We start from the raw sequence: 21967 nt of genomic DNA, 5'->3' as shown, positions 1-21967 counted from the left end.
CCCAACAGCTGATATTGATTCTAGTCATATTCAGACCAAAGTTTACTTTACTACATGGAGTCTTCAGCTGTGTTTGTTGAGGTTTAACTCAACCAGTGAGATGATTTTGCCTTCCAATAAATAATTAATTACCCCAATCTTAATCTATAAAAGTAATATTGGTAACTCACTATATCATTGAGCATTTTGATTTTTGCTACCTTTTATTTAGTAAAAGTAAGTTTCGCAAGTGGTGGATATATTTCATTTTGGAAGGAAAACCCTCACACATTGTTGTGGGTGCCCTTTTTTACTTGAACAATGGAAGTAAATTAAGAAGAAAGCATGCAACCTAAGGCTTGCTTTAAGCTAGACACAGCTCTTGTGGCTTTTGTATCTAGTCCCAGAAGAGGGAAGAAACCCCTGCAGAGAATCTAGAGCAGTCTTTAGAGCAAACAGGCGTGTCCTCATCATGCACCGGACTCACCCAACAGGGCACGCAGAAGTTCGGAGGAGTGCGGGTGGGCAACGGGCCCACGGAGGACGAGGCTGGCATCATGGACCACGACCAGCTCTCCCAGCACTCAGAGGAGGGAGATGAGGTGAGCTCATTAAACATCACCAAGCATCAGCTTGTTCAACCGGCTTTCCGGATATTGATTTTGTTTGATTTAAAGAGTTTGAATTGTTTTCAGTAGGATTATGATGTTATGTATGCCTTCAGTATTGTGTATTGGCTTGGACCATTCGAAGAGAGTTAAAAAATGACAAAATAAATTTCAATAAGGAGAGATCCATTGGAAGTGTATAACAATATTTATTAAGGTTAGTAAAAGAGAAAAATTTTGGCAATTGACTCCATTGACATGAACGCACATATGAAGACGGAAGAAGGAATTCCAGGAAGGCTTGCTCTCTATATTAGTTTGATTTTTTTCCTTCAATGAAACTAGTTGAAATATAAGGAACACGTCGTAGCAGGATTATAACATGGGTTTGCTTAGAGAAATTTTGTAGTCAAAATGAGTCCATCAGTGAGCAGTAACTTGATATTTCAGACATAAACAATTCATCATTTTTGATTTTTCGAGGGCATTTAGAGCATACATTTTACACTGATTTGATACACTAATCAAGTATCTAAACTGCTATCAGCTGTTCATTTCAGAACAAGTTTTCTTGCACAGCTCAATACTGATGCTGATATTTCCTGGCTATTTAGTTTGATAGTTGTCATCATAGTTTTGCATTTACAGTGTTCTCTCTCGCTGGATGGGAAGGCCATTCAAACAGCGTTTACAGTAGATGTTGCACTATAATCTCTTGTATTTGGGCTTGTTAACAAACAAGTAATCTGTTTCATAATGAATCTTATCGGTTCAATGGAGAAAATAGTTAAATTACAACCCCAGCTGTCAAAACCTCATAACTAAAAAAGCACTCATTTGAAATCTTCTGTCTCAGCCCATTCACCAGCACAATGCTTCCCCTGTTGTACCTTCATATCAGAGAGCAGTCTTTTCTCCTGGGTAGTAACAGGAGATGGGGGTAATGTGGGCGCAACAGTGTGTAAAGAGAAAGGGAGGGCTGGGATGGACTGGAGCAGATAAGAGATGGATTTTCCATTTCAGAAACATAAACAGTGAAGTGGTTTTTATAAGAACCAGCGAGTGGAATTACTGAAAATACCACCCAGTTTTTTTTTTTTTTTTTGTGACTCATACATAATAAATCTCAGAGTGTTTATATTGTGATAACATATTGCATAACTGTAATGTAATAAGACTGCATTTTGTCATCATTATTCCAAGGATAGGATATCCCATGTAGGCATGACTTATCAACAGGGTCAAGGAATTTCATATTGCATAATGTTGGGTGTAGCAAGTGACTGTTAAAGTACCATGCTGGACAACTTACTGATTACTACAGAAACATCCAGGCACCTGTTTCATAAAAATTTGCAAGCACTGTTTTTATGTAGATCACAAGTGGTGCCAGCCTCCCATTTCACAAATAATTCCCACTCACAAATTGCAGATAAAGAAGTTTTTCTTTTGATTAGTCAAATGTGTCAAAATGAATGTGAGAGGAAATGATCTCATATTGCATATCACGGCTTGCATGTTGGAAAGTTGGTGAAGCAGGCCCCAGAGTTATGGAATATAATTTTTTCACTTATGTTTTTATGTTTTATCTGGCTCTTCAGAACTGTATATTATATCATTCCACTGACTCTTGAACTTCTAATCTACTTCACATTGAGCGGCTTTTGTGCATTAGAGTTCTCCACAGGCCTAAAACTGAAACCTGAATCTGACCCATGGTCACTTCTTTAAAGGATAGGTTGAAATTTTTTAAAACTAGTCTTTTTAAAATCTTGATATACAACAACATACTTTTGTCTATTTCCTGGCAGTCTTGTGTTTATTGCCTAGGTTTATTGCCAGTGTTTTATCCCAACAGCAAACCTATGGTACATGTGACTATCTCGACTTATCCCTTTGCTGCAACTCAGCTCAACACTAAAAACACAATCTGTGGATAGTGTAAGTGGGACTTTTGCACTAAAAAGATTGTAACATTGTAAGACACCCACTTCTGGGTCGAGCCCAGACTGCTGAAGCCTCATTTTAGCTTCAGCTAAACTGTAAAATGCATTTTTACACAGAAAAAGGACTGTGGATTCTGATCTAGTTGCTTTATGAAAGGATGCCTTCACAGCCAGTATGGAGAAGAGGAATGGTTAAAGTGAGCTGTTACTCTTCCAATGTACATACAGTATGTCACAAGATCATTGTATTATAGTAAGATAGACATGAAAAAAATCTGAACCTGTCCTTTAAGATCCAACCCTACTGAACCGGACTTGTGCTGCCAAATTTGAGCCATGAAGCTGCTTTATTTTATCCACTATTGACTGTTAGCTTGCCAGGCTAATGCAATGGATTGGTTACACACTGTCTCTTTCCCTCATCCCACTAAGCAGTGTGTATCTATTTGCAACACATAACCCAAATGGATGCAGACGATTGGCACAGTCAGAGAGAGAAAGACAGAAATTTCTTAATAAATTTGAAAATAACCAATCCCAAACCTGACCAGAGTCCAAAGCTTTATGAACCAAGATGGCCCAAACCCCACCTGAAACCTGATACTCTGTCAGGACCTAATGGGTTTGATTAGTGTGATTAATAAGTTATTTATTTATTTATTTTTGTGACATAAAATGCAAATCAGTGATCCAAAGAAGGAGGGGATCTTCTTGATCAATGCAGTTCCATGAACTCATTTTTACCCATTAGGTACTGAACTCTTACACTAACCTTTGACCTTTGCTTACTTTCAAGCACTCAGAGGAAGAGCCGGTAAGAGTCTGAGTGTGGTATCCTCTCAGCATGTCTGGATGCTGTCTTGCTGATGTGTCTGATATGTCTGTTTGTCCCTTTAGTATCAAGTAGTCGTCTTTCTTTCTGTTCTTTTTTGAACTCTGGTTGATCTGTCTAACTCCTTTACTGTCTAACTTCCAATGCCAGGCATGTATATGTGAGGGATGGCAAATGTATGTGTTTGTATGTGTGACAGAAACTGAAAAGCCAAACTCGAGGTCATTTAGTCAGATATTCATTCTTAAAATCTTGATTTCGAACATATTCTACAAGTGAAAAACACTGCTGACATGCAGGTGTTTAACATATTTCTAGTGCAGCTGTTAATGAGGAGCAAGATTTTTCTTGGATGCCACTTGTAGGAAAAAAACAAACTTCAATCACTTTACTATAATAAGGAAAATGACATTTAGAAATTCAGAAATTTTTGAAAGATTTTAATTTGAAACAAGTGAAACTGTCTCACCTTTGTGGCAGATGTCCTCACTTGTAAGGAATGAGAGACTAAATGACCCATTATAAGTTGGATATTTTTGTAGTGTACCGTTGACCAGAGCTGTAGTCAAGATCACTTAAGTTGAGTCTGAGACAAGTCAGAGTGAAACAGTGCCCATTCAGCATTCTTAATGCTATTGTTTTATGCTGGAATCAGACCACACAATACTTTAGTCATTTGAGATGGTCACTATATCAGACAGATTAGGAGCTCATGAATTCTTAATGTGACTAGGCAGAGAGGCATGGCAGATTACATGACCCTGATCATCTATGTGATTGGTAGTGCCAATGGCACAAGTGGCAGAGAGTGAGACAATTCCATGACAGAACACCCACAAGACCAAGACAAGTCTGAGTCAAAACATTCACAAGACTGAGACAAATAGCCATGAGAAAGAGACAAGTCTGAGTCAAGTCACTCATGAGGTCAAGACAAATACCAACAAGACCGAGACAAGTCCTGGTCAAAACAAGACACAAGAGAGTCTCAAAACTTGAGACTGTGATGATTCCAAGTACAGCATCTCTGCTCTCCAAATATACCCTAATTTAAATCAACATCTCAGACTTGTCTCGGTCTGTAGTACTACAGCCCTGCTTTTGAAATATACTCTAAGGGCATTGTCAAACATATACAGTTGTTTGTCTGCTCTGGTCTGAATCAGTGGATGAGTTGTTACCTTGTTTTCTTTTCCCCTTTGTTCGGTTTCTCTTCACACAGAAAAAATTCAAGTGAACCAAAATGCACATGTGTGGCCATTGAGAATTTACGCTCTGCTTATTGGTCAGATGTTTCTTGGAGAGCGAGAACATAAATACAAGAAGAAGGTCTTGTGTTCTGGGTGCACACTTCTGTGAGACAGCATCTCTCACATTTATGTTCTGCTGCCTCAGTTTTCTTACTTAAACGCAGCACTGTTCAGTGGACCAGAGGGATCCCCTCTCCTTCCGCTGCTGACTTAACATTTTGAACACTCCAGTGTTTAATGCAGAAGCTGGCAGATGTAGTCATCTGCCCAAATATCAAGAAGTCAGTGTACTATTTTGTTAGCACAGGTCAGAGCTTGATTTATTCTTCAGCTATCTGCTAACAACTGTTGACTTCTCTCATCTACATCCCTGAATGAGTACTCTCTGTAGTTGGGTCAGATGGAGGTCAGAACACACTCCCACCACAAATAACCTCTCCAGAACCACCTCCTCTAAAGGGTCTTGTGCAGTTGGTTTGGCACATGGGTATGATTCCTGTGTTCACATGTGCCCAAATGAGTTGTACCAAGGGGGAAACCCATCCAGAGTCTGATTCAACCAGACTACACAACGCAGAAAACACCCTGATTAACTTTGGATCAGCACCTGAATTTACTTTTGTGCAAATCAGTCTGAAAGGAGTTTGCCGATGCTGAAAACTGTCTTTTGATTTACTCACATCACAGATCCAAAGTCTTTCCTCTTGTAAATGTACATTATGAAATCACATGACTCTGCTCAGCTGAAATGTTTTGTGACAACATTTCTAATAAGAGCCACTCGCCTTCATGTGTTTTGCCATTACAGCATGTTACCCAGTGTTGTTTTCATTAGCCACTTGTGTCGGAGCGCCTTTGAATGGGAACAATGAGTGCTGCTTCCATGAACTCTATTTCATGGGTCCAAGGACAAAAGAGAAGCATGGAAAGAGGAAACTGGGCCAGTGCCAAGCCAAACCCAACAAAAGCAACGTCAAGCAATAGATTCCAATGTTTCCCCCTCCCAGCCTACTTCATACAGGAAAGGCTAGTCTTGCTCCAGGATGGGGAGAATGGAGGAACTCTGTTGGCTTTACAGTACACAAACATATCCCAGCACTGTGATCCTGCTGGGGAAAAAAGAAGAAACAAACCCAAACAAGCTAAATGGCTTTGCTCTTTGTTTTCTGCTTGATCAGAGCTAAAGGCTCAGGCAGGGGTCAAAGGTCAGAGCAGCTGCTCATTAAGATGATGACAGAATTTCCATTTCCACTGTTCTTGGAAGAGCTGTACTGACAGTACAGTTATTTTGATTGGCCAAATTTTGCGTAGGAGAGTTGGTTGATAAGTTGATAAGCTACGATGATGTACTGTATGTGCTGATAATGACAGACTGGACTTCTTGGAGTGTTTACTATTGCAGTGAGTATGTTTAAAACATGCTGTTTAATTTATACTTTCATTTTTATGTTTAAACAAGAAAATTATCTTAAAACAAAGATTCAGACAGAAACTCACACAATAATAATCTAAGTAAAAGTTCAACTAAACCAGAATCTATATTCTTAAAGGAGGATATGTAGTGATTGGAGCAAAGCTGCAGACTAAAGAATCAATATACTTGAAGGTGCACATCGCAGATTTCCCAAGCCAAAGTCAATTTACTAGTCATGGTCAGTACTACTCAGACTGTGAAAACAGGTGTATAATGTCTCTGTAGCTCTGGAGGAGCTTTGTCAAGTCTGAGACATGACATCACCCAGGTATTTTGGTCTGGGTTTGGAAACTACAAATTTATGACAGAAAGCCTGTAGTACCAACTGAGGGTGTGGTATTTGAAAGACTTTACCCAAGTGCTGTTTACCAGGCAGGGAGGGTCTCATGAAAGATGCTATGAAGTATTAAGTGTTGGATCCTGTGTTTTTGGAGCTTGACTCATACCAGCTTCAATTTTGACCATTCTTTTTAAAATCTGTGTCTTTTTAAGTTCCCAGACTTTATGGAAGCAATACTAAATCACTGAACTATCCCATAATTGTTGCTCTTATGACCCTGGAGAAAACAATGATAGAGTTGCTAATAAAAGCAGTAGCAACAAATGCAGTTTTAAAAACTTAGTTTCAAGCTGCAGTGGTGGCTTAAAGGTTAGAGAAGAGGCTTAGTGGCTGGATGGTTGTCAGGTTAGTTTATGGACTGGCAGCATAAATAGAAGATCATTGCTCTCCTCTTACTTCCATCACTGATGTGGCCCTTCTAGGGCTTAAGATACAAGGGGCTTGAACCTCCTGCAAAGGGAGGTTGATTCAGTGCATGTGCACATGGATTTACAGTAACCAGGTCACTACAGTGCATGTTAACATGTTGTCCAATGACCTTCTTAACCTAATTTTTCTGCATAACCAGAATTTGTGTGTGCATGTTTTAATATGAGTGATACTTCCCTGGTTAAATAAAGGTTGAAAAATGTCTGATGATTGAGCTTTGTCCAGTGAAAATAGTGCACGTAAGCCACACCTCACAGCCTCACTGTTGTCAGTCCCAATAAAGCTATCAGCTAAATGCCTCTATGTGAAAAAAACATGTTATTGTATCCATGTTGTGTATGCTAAGTAACCATCTTGTCTTTCCACCACAGTTTGACTTTGGTGACGTAGCTGTCCACCAGGCCATCCACACCATAGAGTACTGTCTGGGATGCATCTCCAACACTGCCTCCTACCTGCGCCTCTGGGCCCTGAGTCTGGCTCATGCACGTGAGTATAAGCATGCATACACACACACTCACACACACACACACATACATGCGCAATTTTATGATACATACTGTATGTTGTGAGTTTTAGAAGTTGTGGATAAAGGTCATAGCTGCATCAGTTCAATGACACTGTATTCAAAGCATGAATATTTTTTTGTAAAGCTTGTTGTTATTATGACTGTGTGTGTGTGCAGAGCTGTCAGAGGTGCTGTGGTCTATGGTGATGCACCTGGGTCTGTCCTCCCGGAGCGGGGGCGGGTTCTTCGGCCTGTCGATCATCTTCTCGGCCTTCGCTACTCTCACAGTCGCTATCCTGCTCATCATGGAGGGGCTGTCAGCCTTCCTGCATGCCCTGCGTCTGCACTGGTTAGAAACAGAAACACACACACACACACATACCAACACACACACATGAAATAACCACATATACGACATAGATGCATGCTACTACTAAATGAGTAGTATATGTGCATATGTGCAAGGTGAGCACATACACACACCAAACTCCCACACCCATGCACACATCACGTGTACAGAGCACATGCAGAAAGTAAACACCCTCACACACTCAGTCTTCACCTCTTGAAACAAGTATTTCTGCCAAAGCTGTAGTTCTTCAGTTTTACATGCACACCAGGAATGCTAGCAACATGAAACATTCCTGACCCAAAGTGGTTTACCAAACTGTCGGACTCCAGATAACCTCACACACCCTCCAGCTCCATCGCCTCCTAGCACCACCTCCACTCTGCTGATCCAACCTGCACCAGTGGAAACTGTACTGACACACACAGAGTCTAACATTATGGATGTAACGGATCACCTGGAACAGGACTACGATAATGTGATTACCATTATGAGAGACAGCCATGCAATAATTATGCTTCATAAAAAACTTGTTAGAAGGCAGCTGTAATAATGAATCACATTAATGGATACAGTTTAAGAGGTGGGATTCTCACTGACAGTATTTTGAGAAGTGCAAACAGGTGGAGCGCTGCAGAGAATTATGGTGAGAGGAGATGAGGAAGAGGTGTTGTGAAAGTGATGATGATAAATGTTCAATATCTCAAGAGACAAACATCCCTTTCAGCACATTACATAATTATATGTATATAGTGATTTATATGTTTCATATATACACTGGGTTTCTCTGTATATATCAGGTATTTACTGTGAGGAAGGGAGAGAGTTTTTTTAAAGTGAAAGAAGTGAAGTGATTTTACGATACAATTTCAGTTTTTGTTGACATTGTCAAGACATTGGTGAGACAGGTGATAATTCTACTTTATGTTTATTATTGTAGTCGTAGTGGGTGGTGGTGGTGTACCCCCTCATGTATGTTAATGGGGTGGATGCAATATTATGAATACCACTGAAGTTGCAAATCTCCCAGTATGCATGACTGTGGTGTGAGTGGAATGACTATATTAGTGTGGATCACTGCTTGCTTTGCTATGCCAAACCAAAGATATTTTATTTTATTACAGTATATATGAGAAATGTATAATGAGGAAGTATATTTGTATTTTCTCACTTACCTCCAGTAGTTTCTATTCATGCAGATTGTTTTGGGATTGGTTTTTTTTTAAGATTACATAACATGCTGTCAACAGTTTTCACATGGACTTCTTTGTGTGATACAAAGTAGTTTCAGTGAAAACTGTTGACAGGGACGTTTAACACTGTGACTACCACACACACATCTTCCAATGTATTGGGATGTAGGATGAAAACTATCTCCATGGCTCAATACCACTAGAGTTAAATTAAATATGTTTTTTGTAATTTGATTGAACACGTAAGTATAAAGAATTAATCAAAATCATCATCTATAAATATACATGCTAACCTAATATGGCCAGAAGGTTTTGTAATAATTTGCTCTCCAACCACAGAGCTGAAATACAAAACAAAATTGACATTCTTGAGCTTGATCAGTCAGATTAAATCCAGTGTCATTTAATTCAATTTGTTTCATTTAGTTACAGAATGTAAGGCAAACTTTAAGGCTTTTCTACAACAGAAAAGAACTTCATTTTCTGTTGTCATTCATGTAAAATGACAGGAGAATCAGTGTTATTACATATTGAATGAGTTTAATATTTGTCTTTGTAGAGTACCATATTTTCTGAATGTTCCTCAGCACAGTAAATTTACTTGCATCCACAGTTAAGAGGATACTGTAACTCTCCAATCCTGACAACCTCTGATGTCTTCATTTGAGGGGAAAAAGCTAAGAGTGGATTTTCAGTTCCTGCTGGTTCCTGGCCTCAGCGAGTGAGGGGAGATGCCCAGGAATGTCTCCCAGCCGTGGCAAATATTTGGCCTGCCAGAGCTGTGAGAGGGCAACACTTACAAAGAGGAAAGAAATGAGAGATCCTCTTATCTGCCTCCCCACACAGCTGTGGAGGTGGAAAAAATGCTCGTACCTAACACATACTACGCTTGACTTACTCTGGTGTGTGAGTGTGTGTATGTGTGTGTTTGTGCAGACAACTCATCAGCATGTGTGTGTGAAGAGTGGACACCAGAGCAGAGGGTCCAGGTTAACTGCTGTTTACTTTGAACATGACTATTTCCATTCACTCACCTCTGCGAAAAATACTCCTCCACTCTTTTTAACCTTAGCGGAGACCTGTTGAGCTAACACGCTGCTGCTTTATTAACAAAGTAGCATTCAGAGGTGGCCTGTATAACCATGGCCTCTTACTGGTGGTCACTGGAGGCTTAAGCATGCGCTTAAATTAGAAATGATCACTGATAGAATCACTTTGTGATATTTGAAGCACTGAGCTGCATTCTGTTTGGATAGAGATGTGGCTCCTGCCTCAGGTGATGCCCTTCCTCTGCAGCTCACTGTTTCACTCGCTGTTTATATCATATGAACCTTCTGATTTCAATTCCAAATCCATTTGGCAGCTGAGTTTTACAGTTTTTTCATATATCTCTATATGCACTTCAGCCTGACCAACACTGGATTTTTCAAGCTGATACTGATATTGTATTTGAGCCTTAATAGATAAAACAATTTTCTAACTGTCTGACTCCCCTACTCTGTCTGTGGCTCTCAGCTCCAAGCCCACTTTTTCCTTTTGAAGACGTAAATCTCTAAAAACGACTCACATATATGTAGTTTCATATTTTAAAAAGGCTCATGTGAAAAAACCTGCTGACCACTGTAGTTTTTAACAAATGTTACCCAAACAATGAATCCACATTTGGTGATCTACTACCTATTTCTGGCAGCAGGATAGTGTGTGTGGGACTAATAAACTGCAGTGTGTGTGTTCATGGTAATGAAGGTACATGTCACCCAGTGCAACAGTGTGATGTGTTTTTAATAGAAGGTCTAAGGCACAGAGGAAGGAGATGTATCAGGCTTTGATACACACATAATATTTTAGTAAATCAATTCATTGTTGGTTTGGCTCTGGACATGAGATTTGTTGACATTAAGAACAATATAGAATATCAACAGCTTTATCTTGTAAAAAATGTGACAGCGATTTATCAGCCAATCACACCAAACAGTCATCGTCTCAGTAATATATATTACTGGACGTCCTATGTATGTCCTACGCAGGGTCAATACCTGGATGTCCATAAAAATGTAATAAAGTATTTTGAAGAGGATTTTTTTTAACATAAATGGACATTCATGACAGGCTCACTACCTGGTAAAGACTCCCTCTGATCATCTCTGGATATTAAGAACATCAAATCATCATCATAATTTAGAATTTTTTAGAGAAGCACTTTACAAGACAGGATGACTACTAGATGTTTTTAGATACTGTACATATTAGCACTAATAGAATATTTCCTAGGCTAAGGTTCTGCATCTAGAGCAATTTCTGAAATGCCAAATTTGTAAGAAGCAGGGATTTGTTAATAAAATACATATCATGCAGGGATGAAGTCAGGTTAACATGACCAGGCATTTCCTGCAGCAGGTATAACAAGACAAAGTCTCTCATGTTCCCAGTTATAATGTAGCAGAATCAGCTCATCCAGCTCAACTTGTGCATGGTAAGATAGAAGATATTCCAATTTTTAACCAAAAAGAGCCAAGTAACTCTTTATAGCATCCTAAATTTGCTAATATATGTATATATTTTCCTATTTTCATTATATTTTTGTTTCTTTTCAGGCTCAAATAATACCACAGGTATAAAGGATAAAGCCCATGTCAGACCAGAAAGAAGCCTAGTGAGATTCATTCAAGCATTTTTCTGAAATAGGTGATGTTGGAAGTTTGGAGATGCAGTGACTACTTGTGAGGCTAGCATGATCATGATGAAAACTTAATAGTTCATTCAAGAGATGCATTTTCCCTCTTATGGCAATCCATGTGACACAGCTGATTGGATGACTTCCTTCATTTTGGACTGTCTGGCTCGCTGTTCCCTAAAAGGTCAGCACTGCTGAGACAAACAGCACAAATTTGCTTGGCAAAATTCACCAATGTTGAACTTTTTCCGAAAACTCACTACAGAGTTACATCGCCTCTGTGAGCATATCTTGTGGGAATTCCATTGGAGTGAATCCATCCAAAATGTCCCAGGTTAAATGCTGGCGTGACTGGTCTTGTGTACTGGAATGGTAGAATGTGGTTCCTAAAAGGGAACTGAGAGCAACATCTAGGGGTCTCTGTCATTTCATACAGGGATTATGCTATGAGTTCTTGGTCTTGCCTCCAATTGTCTGATCTGTCATAAAGAACAGCTGTGCAGCTGCTGACATGCAGACAAAGGTGTGTTGTTTGGCCTTTGCTCAATTCTTACCCGTTCTACACTGACTGTATTAATATTGTTTCTGGTTCAACTCAGCTGATTACTCCAGCCTTCAAGAAAGCTTTGTACAACATGACCTCCAGCCTGGAACATACAGTCCATGTGTAAGGCAGATATGTGGGACTATACAAAACATACAGTATGTGTCCTGGAAGAACAACATAGTCTGGATAAAGACAGCTGTGCTCAACTTTGAAAGATGGTCAGATCACTCTCCACTTGTTTACAGGAACAACAGACAGACAGACAGCTTCCACTTCAACCTACTTATAAAAGTCAGCAGCAGTTAAGCATTAACACCATGCTTCTCCAAGAAAAACAAAGATAAACTCTCCCGCTCCTCATTTATCCATCTCAACATCATGACGTAAGGCTCTGCGTTAATAGCAGGAATGAAACCAGAAGGATTAAAGAAAATAAATGTGTTGCTTTCCCCTAATAGGTTTAAAAGGAATCATCTATCACACAAAAAATGCAGCAGGATGCACCTGTTAATCTCAACTGTACACTGCCCAAAACGAGCCAATGATAAAGGAAGAGTCACTGAGAAAAAACTGAAATGGCTTAATGCCAGCAGATAGTTAACTACACAACCACAGGAGGTCTGACCTGCCTCACTCCTCTCCTTCAACCCAATATATCAAATTGTAATTTTTGCACTTCATATATATATATATATATACATAATAAAAGTTCAAATCAGGACAGACTTGGTATGAGATGGTAGGAGATACTCAATATTAAAGGATCAAATGATCACTACTTTTGAGTGAGTGCTGTGATGTTCCAATGAAGAATGTGCATCACTTCAAACAGAGGCTCTGCCCAGTAATCCACCCATGTGACTAACAGTGAACAGGCAGCTAATGTAGATCTTGCTGATGCTGCAGCTGCATCTATATGGGTATAATTCTGGTTATAGTAAGTTGTCAAAATTATAAATAACTTTTAATACTATATAATTATTTAATATCAATAAGTCTGGAAAAATCAGTTCCTACATTACTAAACAAACATTGAAATAAATGAATACATAAAAAGATGCAACTCTGCAACACTATCACTTTTAATTGAAAGCTAATTTTAGCCCCACATATTTTGAAACTTAGAAAATTTGAGCATGGGAGTTCATTCTTCTCGAGGTTCTACAGTAACCCCTGGTCTGGACAAATGTGAATGTTCTCCTTGACATTTTCCATATGACATGAAAACAATAGTGAAGATGACCTCTCGATTGAGCAGGCAGCATATCAGAGTCTAGTTTTATTGGTGGGGATATTAGGGGAGGTGTCAGTGACTGACTGGTCTGGCTCTCAGCAGCCATATTTGGTCACGTAGTGATGTGAGCTTGTGCAGACTGTAAGATTGTACTCATAAATGTCCCATCCACTGACTCTCACAGATCATTTATTAATACTGCTGTCATCCCTGTGTGTATGAACGTCTGAGACGTGTTTTATTGTACAAGTAAGAAAGAGAAGGCAGCTCAAGCATTTTAAAAGGCTAAGCTTCCTACTGAGCTTACTGCTTCCTGCAAGGCAGTGGAACATGTAGCTCGTTAAAGCAAAAAATATGGGCTGATGGGCAGAGTGAGTTTCTGCATGTGGAACTCAAACGTTTTCCTAGTTCCGTGCTTTGCACTGCTGCTCAATGTTTATTTGAAGTTTGATTAAATCATCCTCAGGAAGCAGATGACCAGGTCTCATCATATTATGACATATATTACCATTTTCTAATAAGGCACACGTTATAAAGGTTTCAGAAATTCTAACTTTGTTAATGTAAATTTGTGTTTACTGACGCTTTACAGATTAGTTATAAGTCAATCATAAGAACAAACTTTGGGCTGCCGTTTTGTGAAAAATCCGATGGGCTGGTGGCGCACTTTCTATTTGTTAATAACCAGGTTAAATTGGGCTGAGCTCCACCTCCTTATGTCTAAAACACATCCTTACTCAGCCCAGCTGTGTCACCTTCAATGTCATATCATTTCACTCTTCACTTTATGTTTTGCTGGACGGCAACATCAAGGCCAGCCCTATAACAATTGTTGTCCGTGAGTGAGTGACTCAGTGATTGATACAGTTTCACCATTGGTTGGCTGGTGGTTTTGGAGTTTCCCCACTGGCCGCTGCTCTTTCAAAATCAATCGGCATGAGATGATGGAAGCGGAGGACAGCAGTGTGAGACAGGGTGACTGTGTTTCCTGCTCTGAGCTCTGAAACTCTCAGCTGCAGTGTTAAATGCAGTGAAGTCAGCTAAAATCCTGTTTGAACAGACGCATACCAGCGTCCCAGGAGAGACACTCTGCGGTGCATTTGGATTTTATAACTGAACTAATACCGCAGCCTCCTTAACTGGGAAAGAAGCAGAAAAAAGGCGCAAAGATGCATGAGGGAGTTAAAGCATAGTTAAAGCACCCAAAATAACCATCACTCTGACAATACACTCAATGCAGAGTGAAAAACGAGAGACATCCACAGATAGAAACAGATAAGAGCAGAGAGTTAATGATAATTAAAATAGTTGTAATTAGAATTAAGAAAAGTTCTCTTTTAAATTAAACAAAGTATTGTTATTGCAGCTGCATTGATAACCTTTTTTTTTAAGTCAAATGTAGCTTTGATGCTACTTCAGTACACTTTAACAGCAAATACTAAAGGGGCCACTATAGAAAATTGCAGATGAACATATGATATCCAGTAATTCACATTATAGACACTACCACTGACTATCCCTGTAACAAATTGGCCACAATTTCACACACTGACCATATGTGGTCCAGCCATATACTAGGTTTTGACCTAGTCTTGTTTGTTTTGTGTGAGCTCTTCTCATTTGTGATCCAATTGATGTGGGCAGGGCTCAGCTGGAAATCTGTGTTGTCATGTATTTCTGTGCACCAATCAGAACAATGCTTGAATCAAAACGTAACGGCAGTTATGGGGTTGTTTGATTATGTTGCCAGGTTTACTGTCAATCAAGCCGACCTTAGCTGAGTTTATGACTGTAAAGGATGATTTTTCCCTGAACTTTAACATTGATTTAGTAACGAATATTTAATATTATGGGGAAGATTTGAGACCATGTTTTTAGAGGCTTCCAACTATGATGAGGTTGATTAATAAGTTGTTAAGTTTTCAAAATCTGGCAACCCCAAAGTTGGTATTATATATCTATAAAGTTTTAATAAATGATTTATTAACCATTAGAAAAGCTAATAGTCACAACTTATAAACTTTATAAAGGCTGCCTTATTAGAGAGTAAAATACAGTATAGTACAAGTCTCGCTTACCAGAATATGTTAAATTCCTACACCAGCAGTCTAACAAGAAGGCTCAGCCTCATCTCCCACGTAACACATGGAAACAATACTCATGTGTTTGCTACAGTCAACCAGTACTCTGTGGTACATCAAGTACTACTCTGAGTTTTTTATATGTAGACACAAAAGCTTCAGGTAGAATTACAGGCAGCCTCATGTACCAGTTCACTGAACAATGAGGCTGATATTAGCCTTTTATTAAAATCATATATCAGCCACTAACTCTGTCATCCAAAGCTATTTGTTATGTTATGTTATTTTGAGCATCTTTATTTTTTATATTGTATTGTTATTTCAGATGGCTGGCCAGAGAAAAGTTCCACTGTTGTGTGGAAGGATTTACTTACGCTACACTTTGTCTTACTGACAAGAATGAGATTAATATCACAAAAAACCACCCAAACTGCACTCAAATCTGGAGGTCATACATGCCAGCTCTCCAGGTGTCTGCTGTATTTATAAGGCCATCTGCTGGTGAGCTCTTGTTTTGCTTGTTTTCCTGTGACTGTGAAAGTCAAAAGAATTTAAAAATGCATTAGGAACATATCAATAGGTCTGTTAGTATGACAGATACAGGTGAAGTGGCCTGATTAGACTGGAGAGGTTTTGGTGGTAGTGAGTCAAGTTCAGTCAGGATGTCACAGGAGGGGAATGGTTCAAAGCTGTGTGTATTGACCACTTTGGTCCAGAATAAATTGTCTTGACAGCTGTTGTTTTGATCACTGTGAGATTTGGTTCACACATTCATGTTCCCCTCAGGATGAAAGGATGTAATAGATTTGCTGCTCCTCTGACTTTTCATTTATGGCTATCATCAGGTCAAAATGTTAATTTGTCCAATAAATTTGTATAACTGAATTCCTGCAAAACTAAACATTTCCACGTGTGAACATGGTGAACATCAACATTGTGTTAGCACTCCCATGCCAACCACTCCCATTTTTTCCACTTACTCAAACATAATTGTTAAAGTCTCCTCCAGTCAAAAATGTGTCATCACCTAACTATGATGTTTGAGCTTCACTGTTTAGAATGATGGATGTGCAGAGTTTGTTTTCACATTCATCTGCTGAAAGTGGAAAGTTTCTCTGTGTGCACCTTAAAACTGAGTTAAAGGCATGTAGCTACAAGCCGGATGTAGACGGAGTAGATATCATTCAAAGCAGAGTATTTTTATATGTCTACATACCCAAAGGGGATTTTTAAGGATAAGAAACAAACAACCTGAACTTTTATGCATCTTACAATTAGGTTTCTTTACAATGAACCATCTGCTTGAAACAAAGTCGCTTGTGAAACATGTTATCTGACCATGTCTACCAGCGAAACACAACATTGATCGTACAATTGTACAAATGGATAACAATGCACACAAAGTAGTTACCTCAGCACACCTGACCGATCACTGCATCAAGTTTGTGTAAATATCAGTTTCAGAAAGTTACAAGATTGTCAGTCGCAAGCCCCAGTTCCAACAGTTCAGACACCATATGACTTTCTTCCGCCTGTAGTTGCGTTCATTCTTGTTTGTTATATATTTGGTTGACAGGGGAATAAGAGTGAAATGTGTTACCTGGTATGTTTGATGGACAGGTGTGTCAGAAGAGCCATTGGCAGGACAAATTCCATCCCACTCACTGTCTGAAGCTCAGCAATTTTATCATACATCTTACTGTATATTTTAAGAACAGACAGTCAGACAGTGTTTCAGGTCAGTAACTTACTCAGTTCAACCTGACATGAATCATATTCAACAGGAAGCATTTTAAAACAGGGACTTTTTATTGTTGGTGTTGGTATATTTAACCATACTTATTAAACCTCGCTTCTGACCGCTACTTTCTTCCTTCTTGACTTTACTTTTCAGGGTGGAGTTCCAGAATAAGTTCTACTGTGGCCAGGGCTTCAAGTTTGTCCCCTTCTCATTTGAGAGCATCCTGGATGGACGATTTGACGAGTGATCAGGCCTCAGCCCCTCCAGCATGAGCCAGCAGGGTCCCCAGCCTTCCCTCCTCTGTGTATGTACTTGTGTGTGTGTCGGTGTGCATGAGCCCAAGTGCAACCCTCTGTCACCCTCTAGTGGCAATTTGTGAAACTTTATTGTGTATGAACTATAATGTATTCCTTGTAAATGTTTTTTTTTCCAGTGTGCGTGTACCTATATTGATTCCTCCTCTGCTATTGTGCAGTACCATCACTGTACTGAGCACTCAGTGTGTTCACCACCATTAAGTTATCCATTAACAAATACATTTAGAGAAGTCTGTGTCATTATACTCATAAACCTTTTCATTTCTGTTTCATATGCTATAGTGAGTGTGGATTAAAGTTGCCCCTCTTAGCAAACTGCATCACACTTCTGTTGGAGGAGGGCTAAAAACCAGGCTTTCTCAGTGTGGTCAGTTGGTGTCTGGTCAGACAAACAGAACCAGAATCCAGAGTTGAGATAAACTACTTCAAAACTGTTTCCTGTGAAGGCACCTTAAGTATATGTACCGCTTGGAACAGTTAGGCAGTGGGAAAACCTTTAAATATCCATCCAGCTCATGAAATGACTATGTAAGTCCAGCTGTCCTCTTTCTCCTGTGTAATCTGATCATTTACACACAGCCATTATAGAAAACCCAGTGTTTACACTTAGCTTGAAGTTTTACCGTAAATCTGTTGCTCCATCCAAAAGAGAAAATCAGACGGTGCTATGGAATAATAATATTGAGATAAAAGACAGAAGAATTGTTCTATTGCCCATTTGTATGCAGTCAGAATACATTTCATTCATCATGTTAATGTGTTTAACTTGCAGCATGGGTTAACTTCTGCCATAGCTAGTTTAGATACAGTTCAATTGTTTCTGAAATAAGATAATATGGAGTTGTAAGACCACAGTTCAACATGTGGCATAATTGTGGTATTACAAAAGCAATATGGTTCCTCTCAGTATTCGATCAGTATATCCAGAAATCACATTTTTCATTTCCATTTAATTTTACAATAAACTCCAGCAGTTTAGCGAATCAGTGTATGTATATTATTTGTTACTATATATCATGGTAAGATGAAGACATGGTGTCCTCTGTGCTGTGATCTGTGGATTCCCTGTGCTCATTCTATGTGAATCGCTGTTGTAAAACCAGTTGAAGAATTGAACTGATCCATTTAACCTAAAATGTCAGACTTCACTGTGTGGAATTACTTCCAGTTGCTGCGGAAATGTAGGAAATAATATCACCAATGAAATAACTGTGGCAGAACTTTGTCCATCCTTTGTTTCTGAAAAAAAAAAATTCTTCCAACATATTTTAAGCTCAAATTAAATTTGAAATCACAGTGCACAGCATTTCCAACAAGCCACTCCATCCGATAGTCACCACAACCATTAAGAGTTAAAAATGTGAATATTTATGCTGTTCTGCACTGAAATATTCAGTAACAATCATGTTCATCTGATAATCATGTTTATTGATGCTGAGTGTCATTTCAGTATTTGTTTGGTGTTTTACTTTATGAATACAAATATAAGTGATTACATAAAATGTTTCTTGTATTTGTATTTGCATTTGGATGCCAAATGACTGCAGAACAAGAGCCTCTAAACAACAAATGCAACTGATGTTGGTCAGTAACTGGTGAGATTGTTCAATGTGTTTGTGATCAATAATAAACAAAGACTTGGGGATTCATCTTGCATCTTGTGTTCTCTCTCTCTCTCCCTCTCTCTCTCTTGACCTGTTGTTATGTTTAGGTTTTGGGTCTTATTTATATTAGGATTGTAGATTTGATTCATTGATTGGGACAGAGGGCAGTTTTAAACATTAAAGATGCACTGCACTGGAGTTAACTCGAAGCTAATTTACCAACAGTAGACTGAAGAATAAAGTGTTAAAATTTATGGAGAAGGTAAATGGTACAAAAATTGGATGATTACATCAGAAAACTGCTGTCTTTTTCCCAATGTGTGACTGTATTTCATGTCCAAATATTCAAAAATGACATATCTCCCTGTTCATTTTGTATGACACAAGAAAAATATCAATGTTATTTTGTATGAAATTATAAATATATGTTTTTTTCATCCAGATAGCTAGAGGAATCTTTAAAACAGCAGCAAAGTCTTGTTAGACAGCCTTCTGGGCTTTTCAAAGCTCATCGGGTATTAAAAAAAACATTCTTAGCTCTGTGACCTAAATGTAATGATAATACATGAGAGTCACAGACTGTAGCTCCTAATGGCCCTGATATGTCTGCTTTGTTCTATCAGTGCATTTGACCATTCTTCTCTATGAATGCCTTAACCCACAAGGCTTTCTTGCTCCTAGGCACAAGTCTAAGTACTACACTACACCTGCTGCAGTAAATCAGCTATAAAGCCATGTTCAGACAGACATCAGCACTGTATGAAATAAAACACAGCCATCTTATTCATTTGAATGGGACCGTTGTGTTGGCACAGCAGGGTCATCCAGCAAAAGTGGAACCTGGCTCAGCATCTACCACAACAATATCATATCATCCAGCAACACACTGTGCTGGCCAATCAAATACATTAAAGCACTCATTCCTGGATGGCTACTTTGTAATGTGTAACAGTGTATTTGTACTGTTCTCCTTGCTAGCACAGATGACAAAATGATTGTAAAATCCTGTCACATAGTATTACAAACTGTTGTGCATTGTTTTGTTATCATACCAATGGATGTATCACTCAAACCAGCCTACCAGGATTTTTTTTCTCATCACTACCTGAAACAACATGTCCCCACCAACGCAGCCCCTTGCATTTTTTTTTCTTGGTCAGAATGCCAGGTCAAACATTGAACTTGTGACATCAAGTAGTACTGTGACAAAATCACAAACTTCTCCTGTGTTGCTTAGTTGACTGAATTTATGGTCAAATCATGCTTGTGTATGTAAGCACCAAGAAAAGTCCCATATTCCAGCTTTTTACACTGCTGCTCTAAATTGCACTTATTGGTCTCATTTGCTGTTTGCTCCAACAAGAACTAATGTCACCATTTGCCTGTATAAACTCAAATCTAATCTTGAGAATAAATTCTAATGTTTGCTCGAGGGAATTGCGAAAGCAGGAAACCCAGCACCTCTGAATCAGATCTACACAGAGCTCTACCACAGAGGGAGGGACTGGAGAGGTCAATGATGAACATGAGGTCAGACAGATTGAAACAGCATCCAGGAAACCAGCGAGACTGAAAACCACAATCACATGTAAAGACTTATTTCAACCCCTGCCTGCAAGAAACCAACCAATCAGAACAGTGATGACAAAGGGAGTAGCTGGCATTGGGAAAACAGTCTTAACACAGAAGTTCACTCTGGACTGGGCTGAAGACAAAGCCAACCAGGACATACTGTTCACATTTCAATTCACTGTCAGAGAGCTGAATGTGTTGAAAGAGAAAAAGTACAGCTTGGTGGAACTTGTTCATCACTTCTTTACTGAAACCAGAGAAGCAGGAATCTACAGGTTTGAAGAGTTCCAGGTTGTCTTCATCTTTGACGGTCTGGATGAGTGCCGACTTCCTCTGGATTTCCACAACAATGAGATCCTGACTGATGTTACAGAGTCCACCTCAGTGGCTGTGCTGTTGACAAACCTGATAAGGGGGAAACTGCTTCCTTCTGCTCACCTCTGGAAAACCACACGACCTGCAGCAGCCAATCAGATCCCTCCTGAGTGTGTTGGCATGGTGACAGAAGTCAGAGAGTTCACTGACCCACAGAGGGAGGAGTACTTCAGGAAGAAATTCAGAGATGAGGAGCAAGCCTGCCCAATCATCTCCCACATCAAGACATCACGAAGCCTACACATCTTGTGCCACATCCCAGTCTTCTGCTGGATCACTGCTACAGTTCTGGAGGATGTAGAAAACATTTAATTTAGCTTAGTAATTGTGCAGTTTTATTGATATGGCTGCACAGGTGTTTTTTTTTAAATGCTCACTGATGGTGGGAAATTATCTTTTTAAAATGTGAACATCTACCAACCACTATGTTCAAATTCACCTGCCACTAAATAATTATTTTGTGTCTGAAATTTACCAGCCACTAATATTTTACCAGCATTTGGCTGGTGGCTGGTGCTAATTTCCCATCCTGTTTCTATTATTATTTTATTGTGGTGGATAAAAGAATAACAAATTATCCTTTGAAAAACATGAAAAGCAGATAAAGAGATTAAGGAAATAAATCTATTAACTTTAAATCTATTAACTTTACTCATAAATTGTACAACTTGTGCTACAACCACAATGAAGAATAGAATATAATATAAAATTATAAGTTTAATTTGGAATCATGCCACTTTAGTAAACCAGATAATTCAGCTGATGTGTGACTAGCTAGATACAGTGAATATTTATTGATTTTGACAGACCAAAAAGTGCAACTCACCGGAGACGGATGGACAGGCGCTCCGCAGCTGAGATGGACCACCTGTGGTTGGTGTACATCCGTGATATCCTGGCACCAATCCTCACCA

The 21967-nt window shown here is 39.1% G+C and overlaps 1 protein-coding gene across 4 annotated transcripts in view; it reads left to right on the top strand.

Moving 5' to 3' along the window:
• LOC137172142 (V-type proton ATPase 116 kDa subunit a 1-like) overlaps positions 1-19151 on the top strand; it is a 37506-nt gene extending 18355 nt beyond the window's left edge. The window contains exons 18-22 of one of the 4 annotated variants that reach the window (XM_067576419.1): positions 381-581; positions 3330-3347; positions 7230-7347; positions 7544-7715; positions 17339-19151. In XM_067576419.1, the coding sequence (XP_067432520.1) occupies positions 381-581; positions 3330-3347; positions 7230-7347; positions 7544-7715; positions 17339-17432 (603 nt within the window). In that variant the 3' untranslated portion in view covers positions 17433-19151. The remainder of the gene's footprint in view (positions 1-380; positions 582-3329; positions 3348-7229; positions 7348-7543; positions 7716-17338) is intronic. The other 3 variants (XM_067576421.1, XM_067576420.1, XM_067576422.1) reach the window with 3 other exon arrangements.
• The last annotated feature ends 2816 nt before the right edge of the window (positions 19152-21967 follow it).

Source organism: Thunnus thynnus, chromosome 20 (genome assembly GCF_963924715.1).
Source record: "Thunnus thynnus chromosome 20, fThuThy2.1, whole genome shotgun sequence".
NCBI lineage: Eukaryota > Metazoa > Chordata > Actinopteri > Scombriformes > Scombridae > Thunnus > Thunnus thynnus.
The sequence above is the reverse complement of the archived record's forward strand: the minus strand, read 5'-3'. Positions and strand labels throughout refer to the sequence as shown.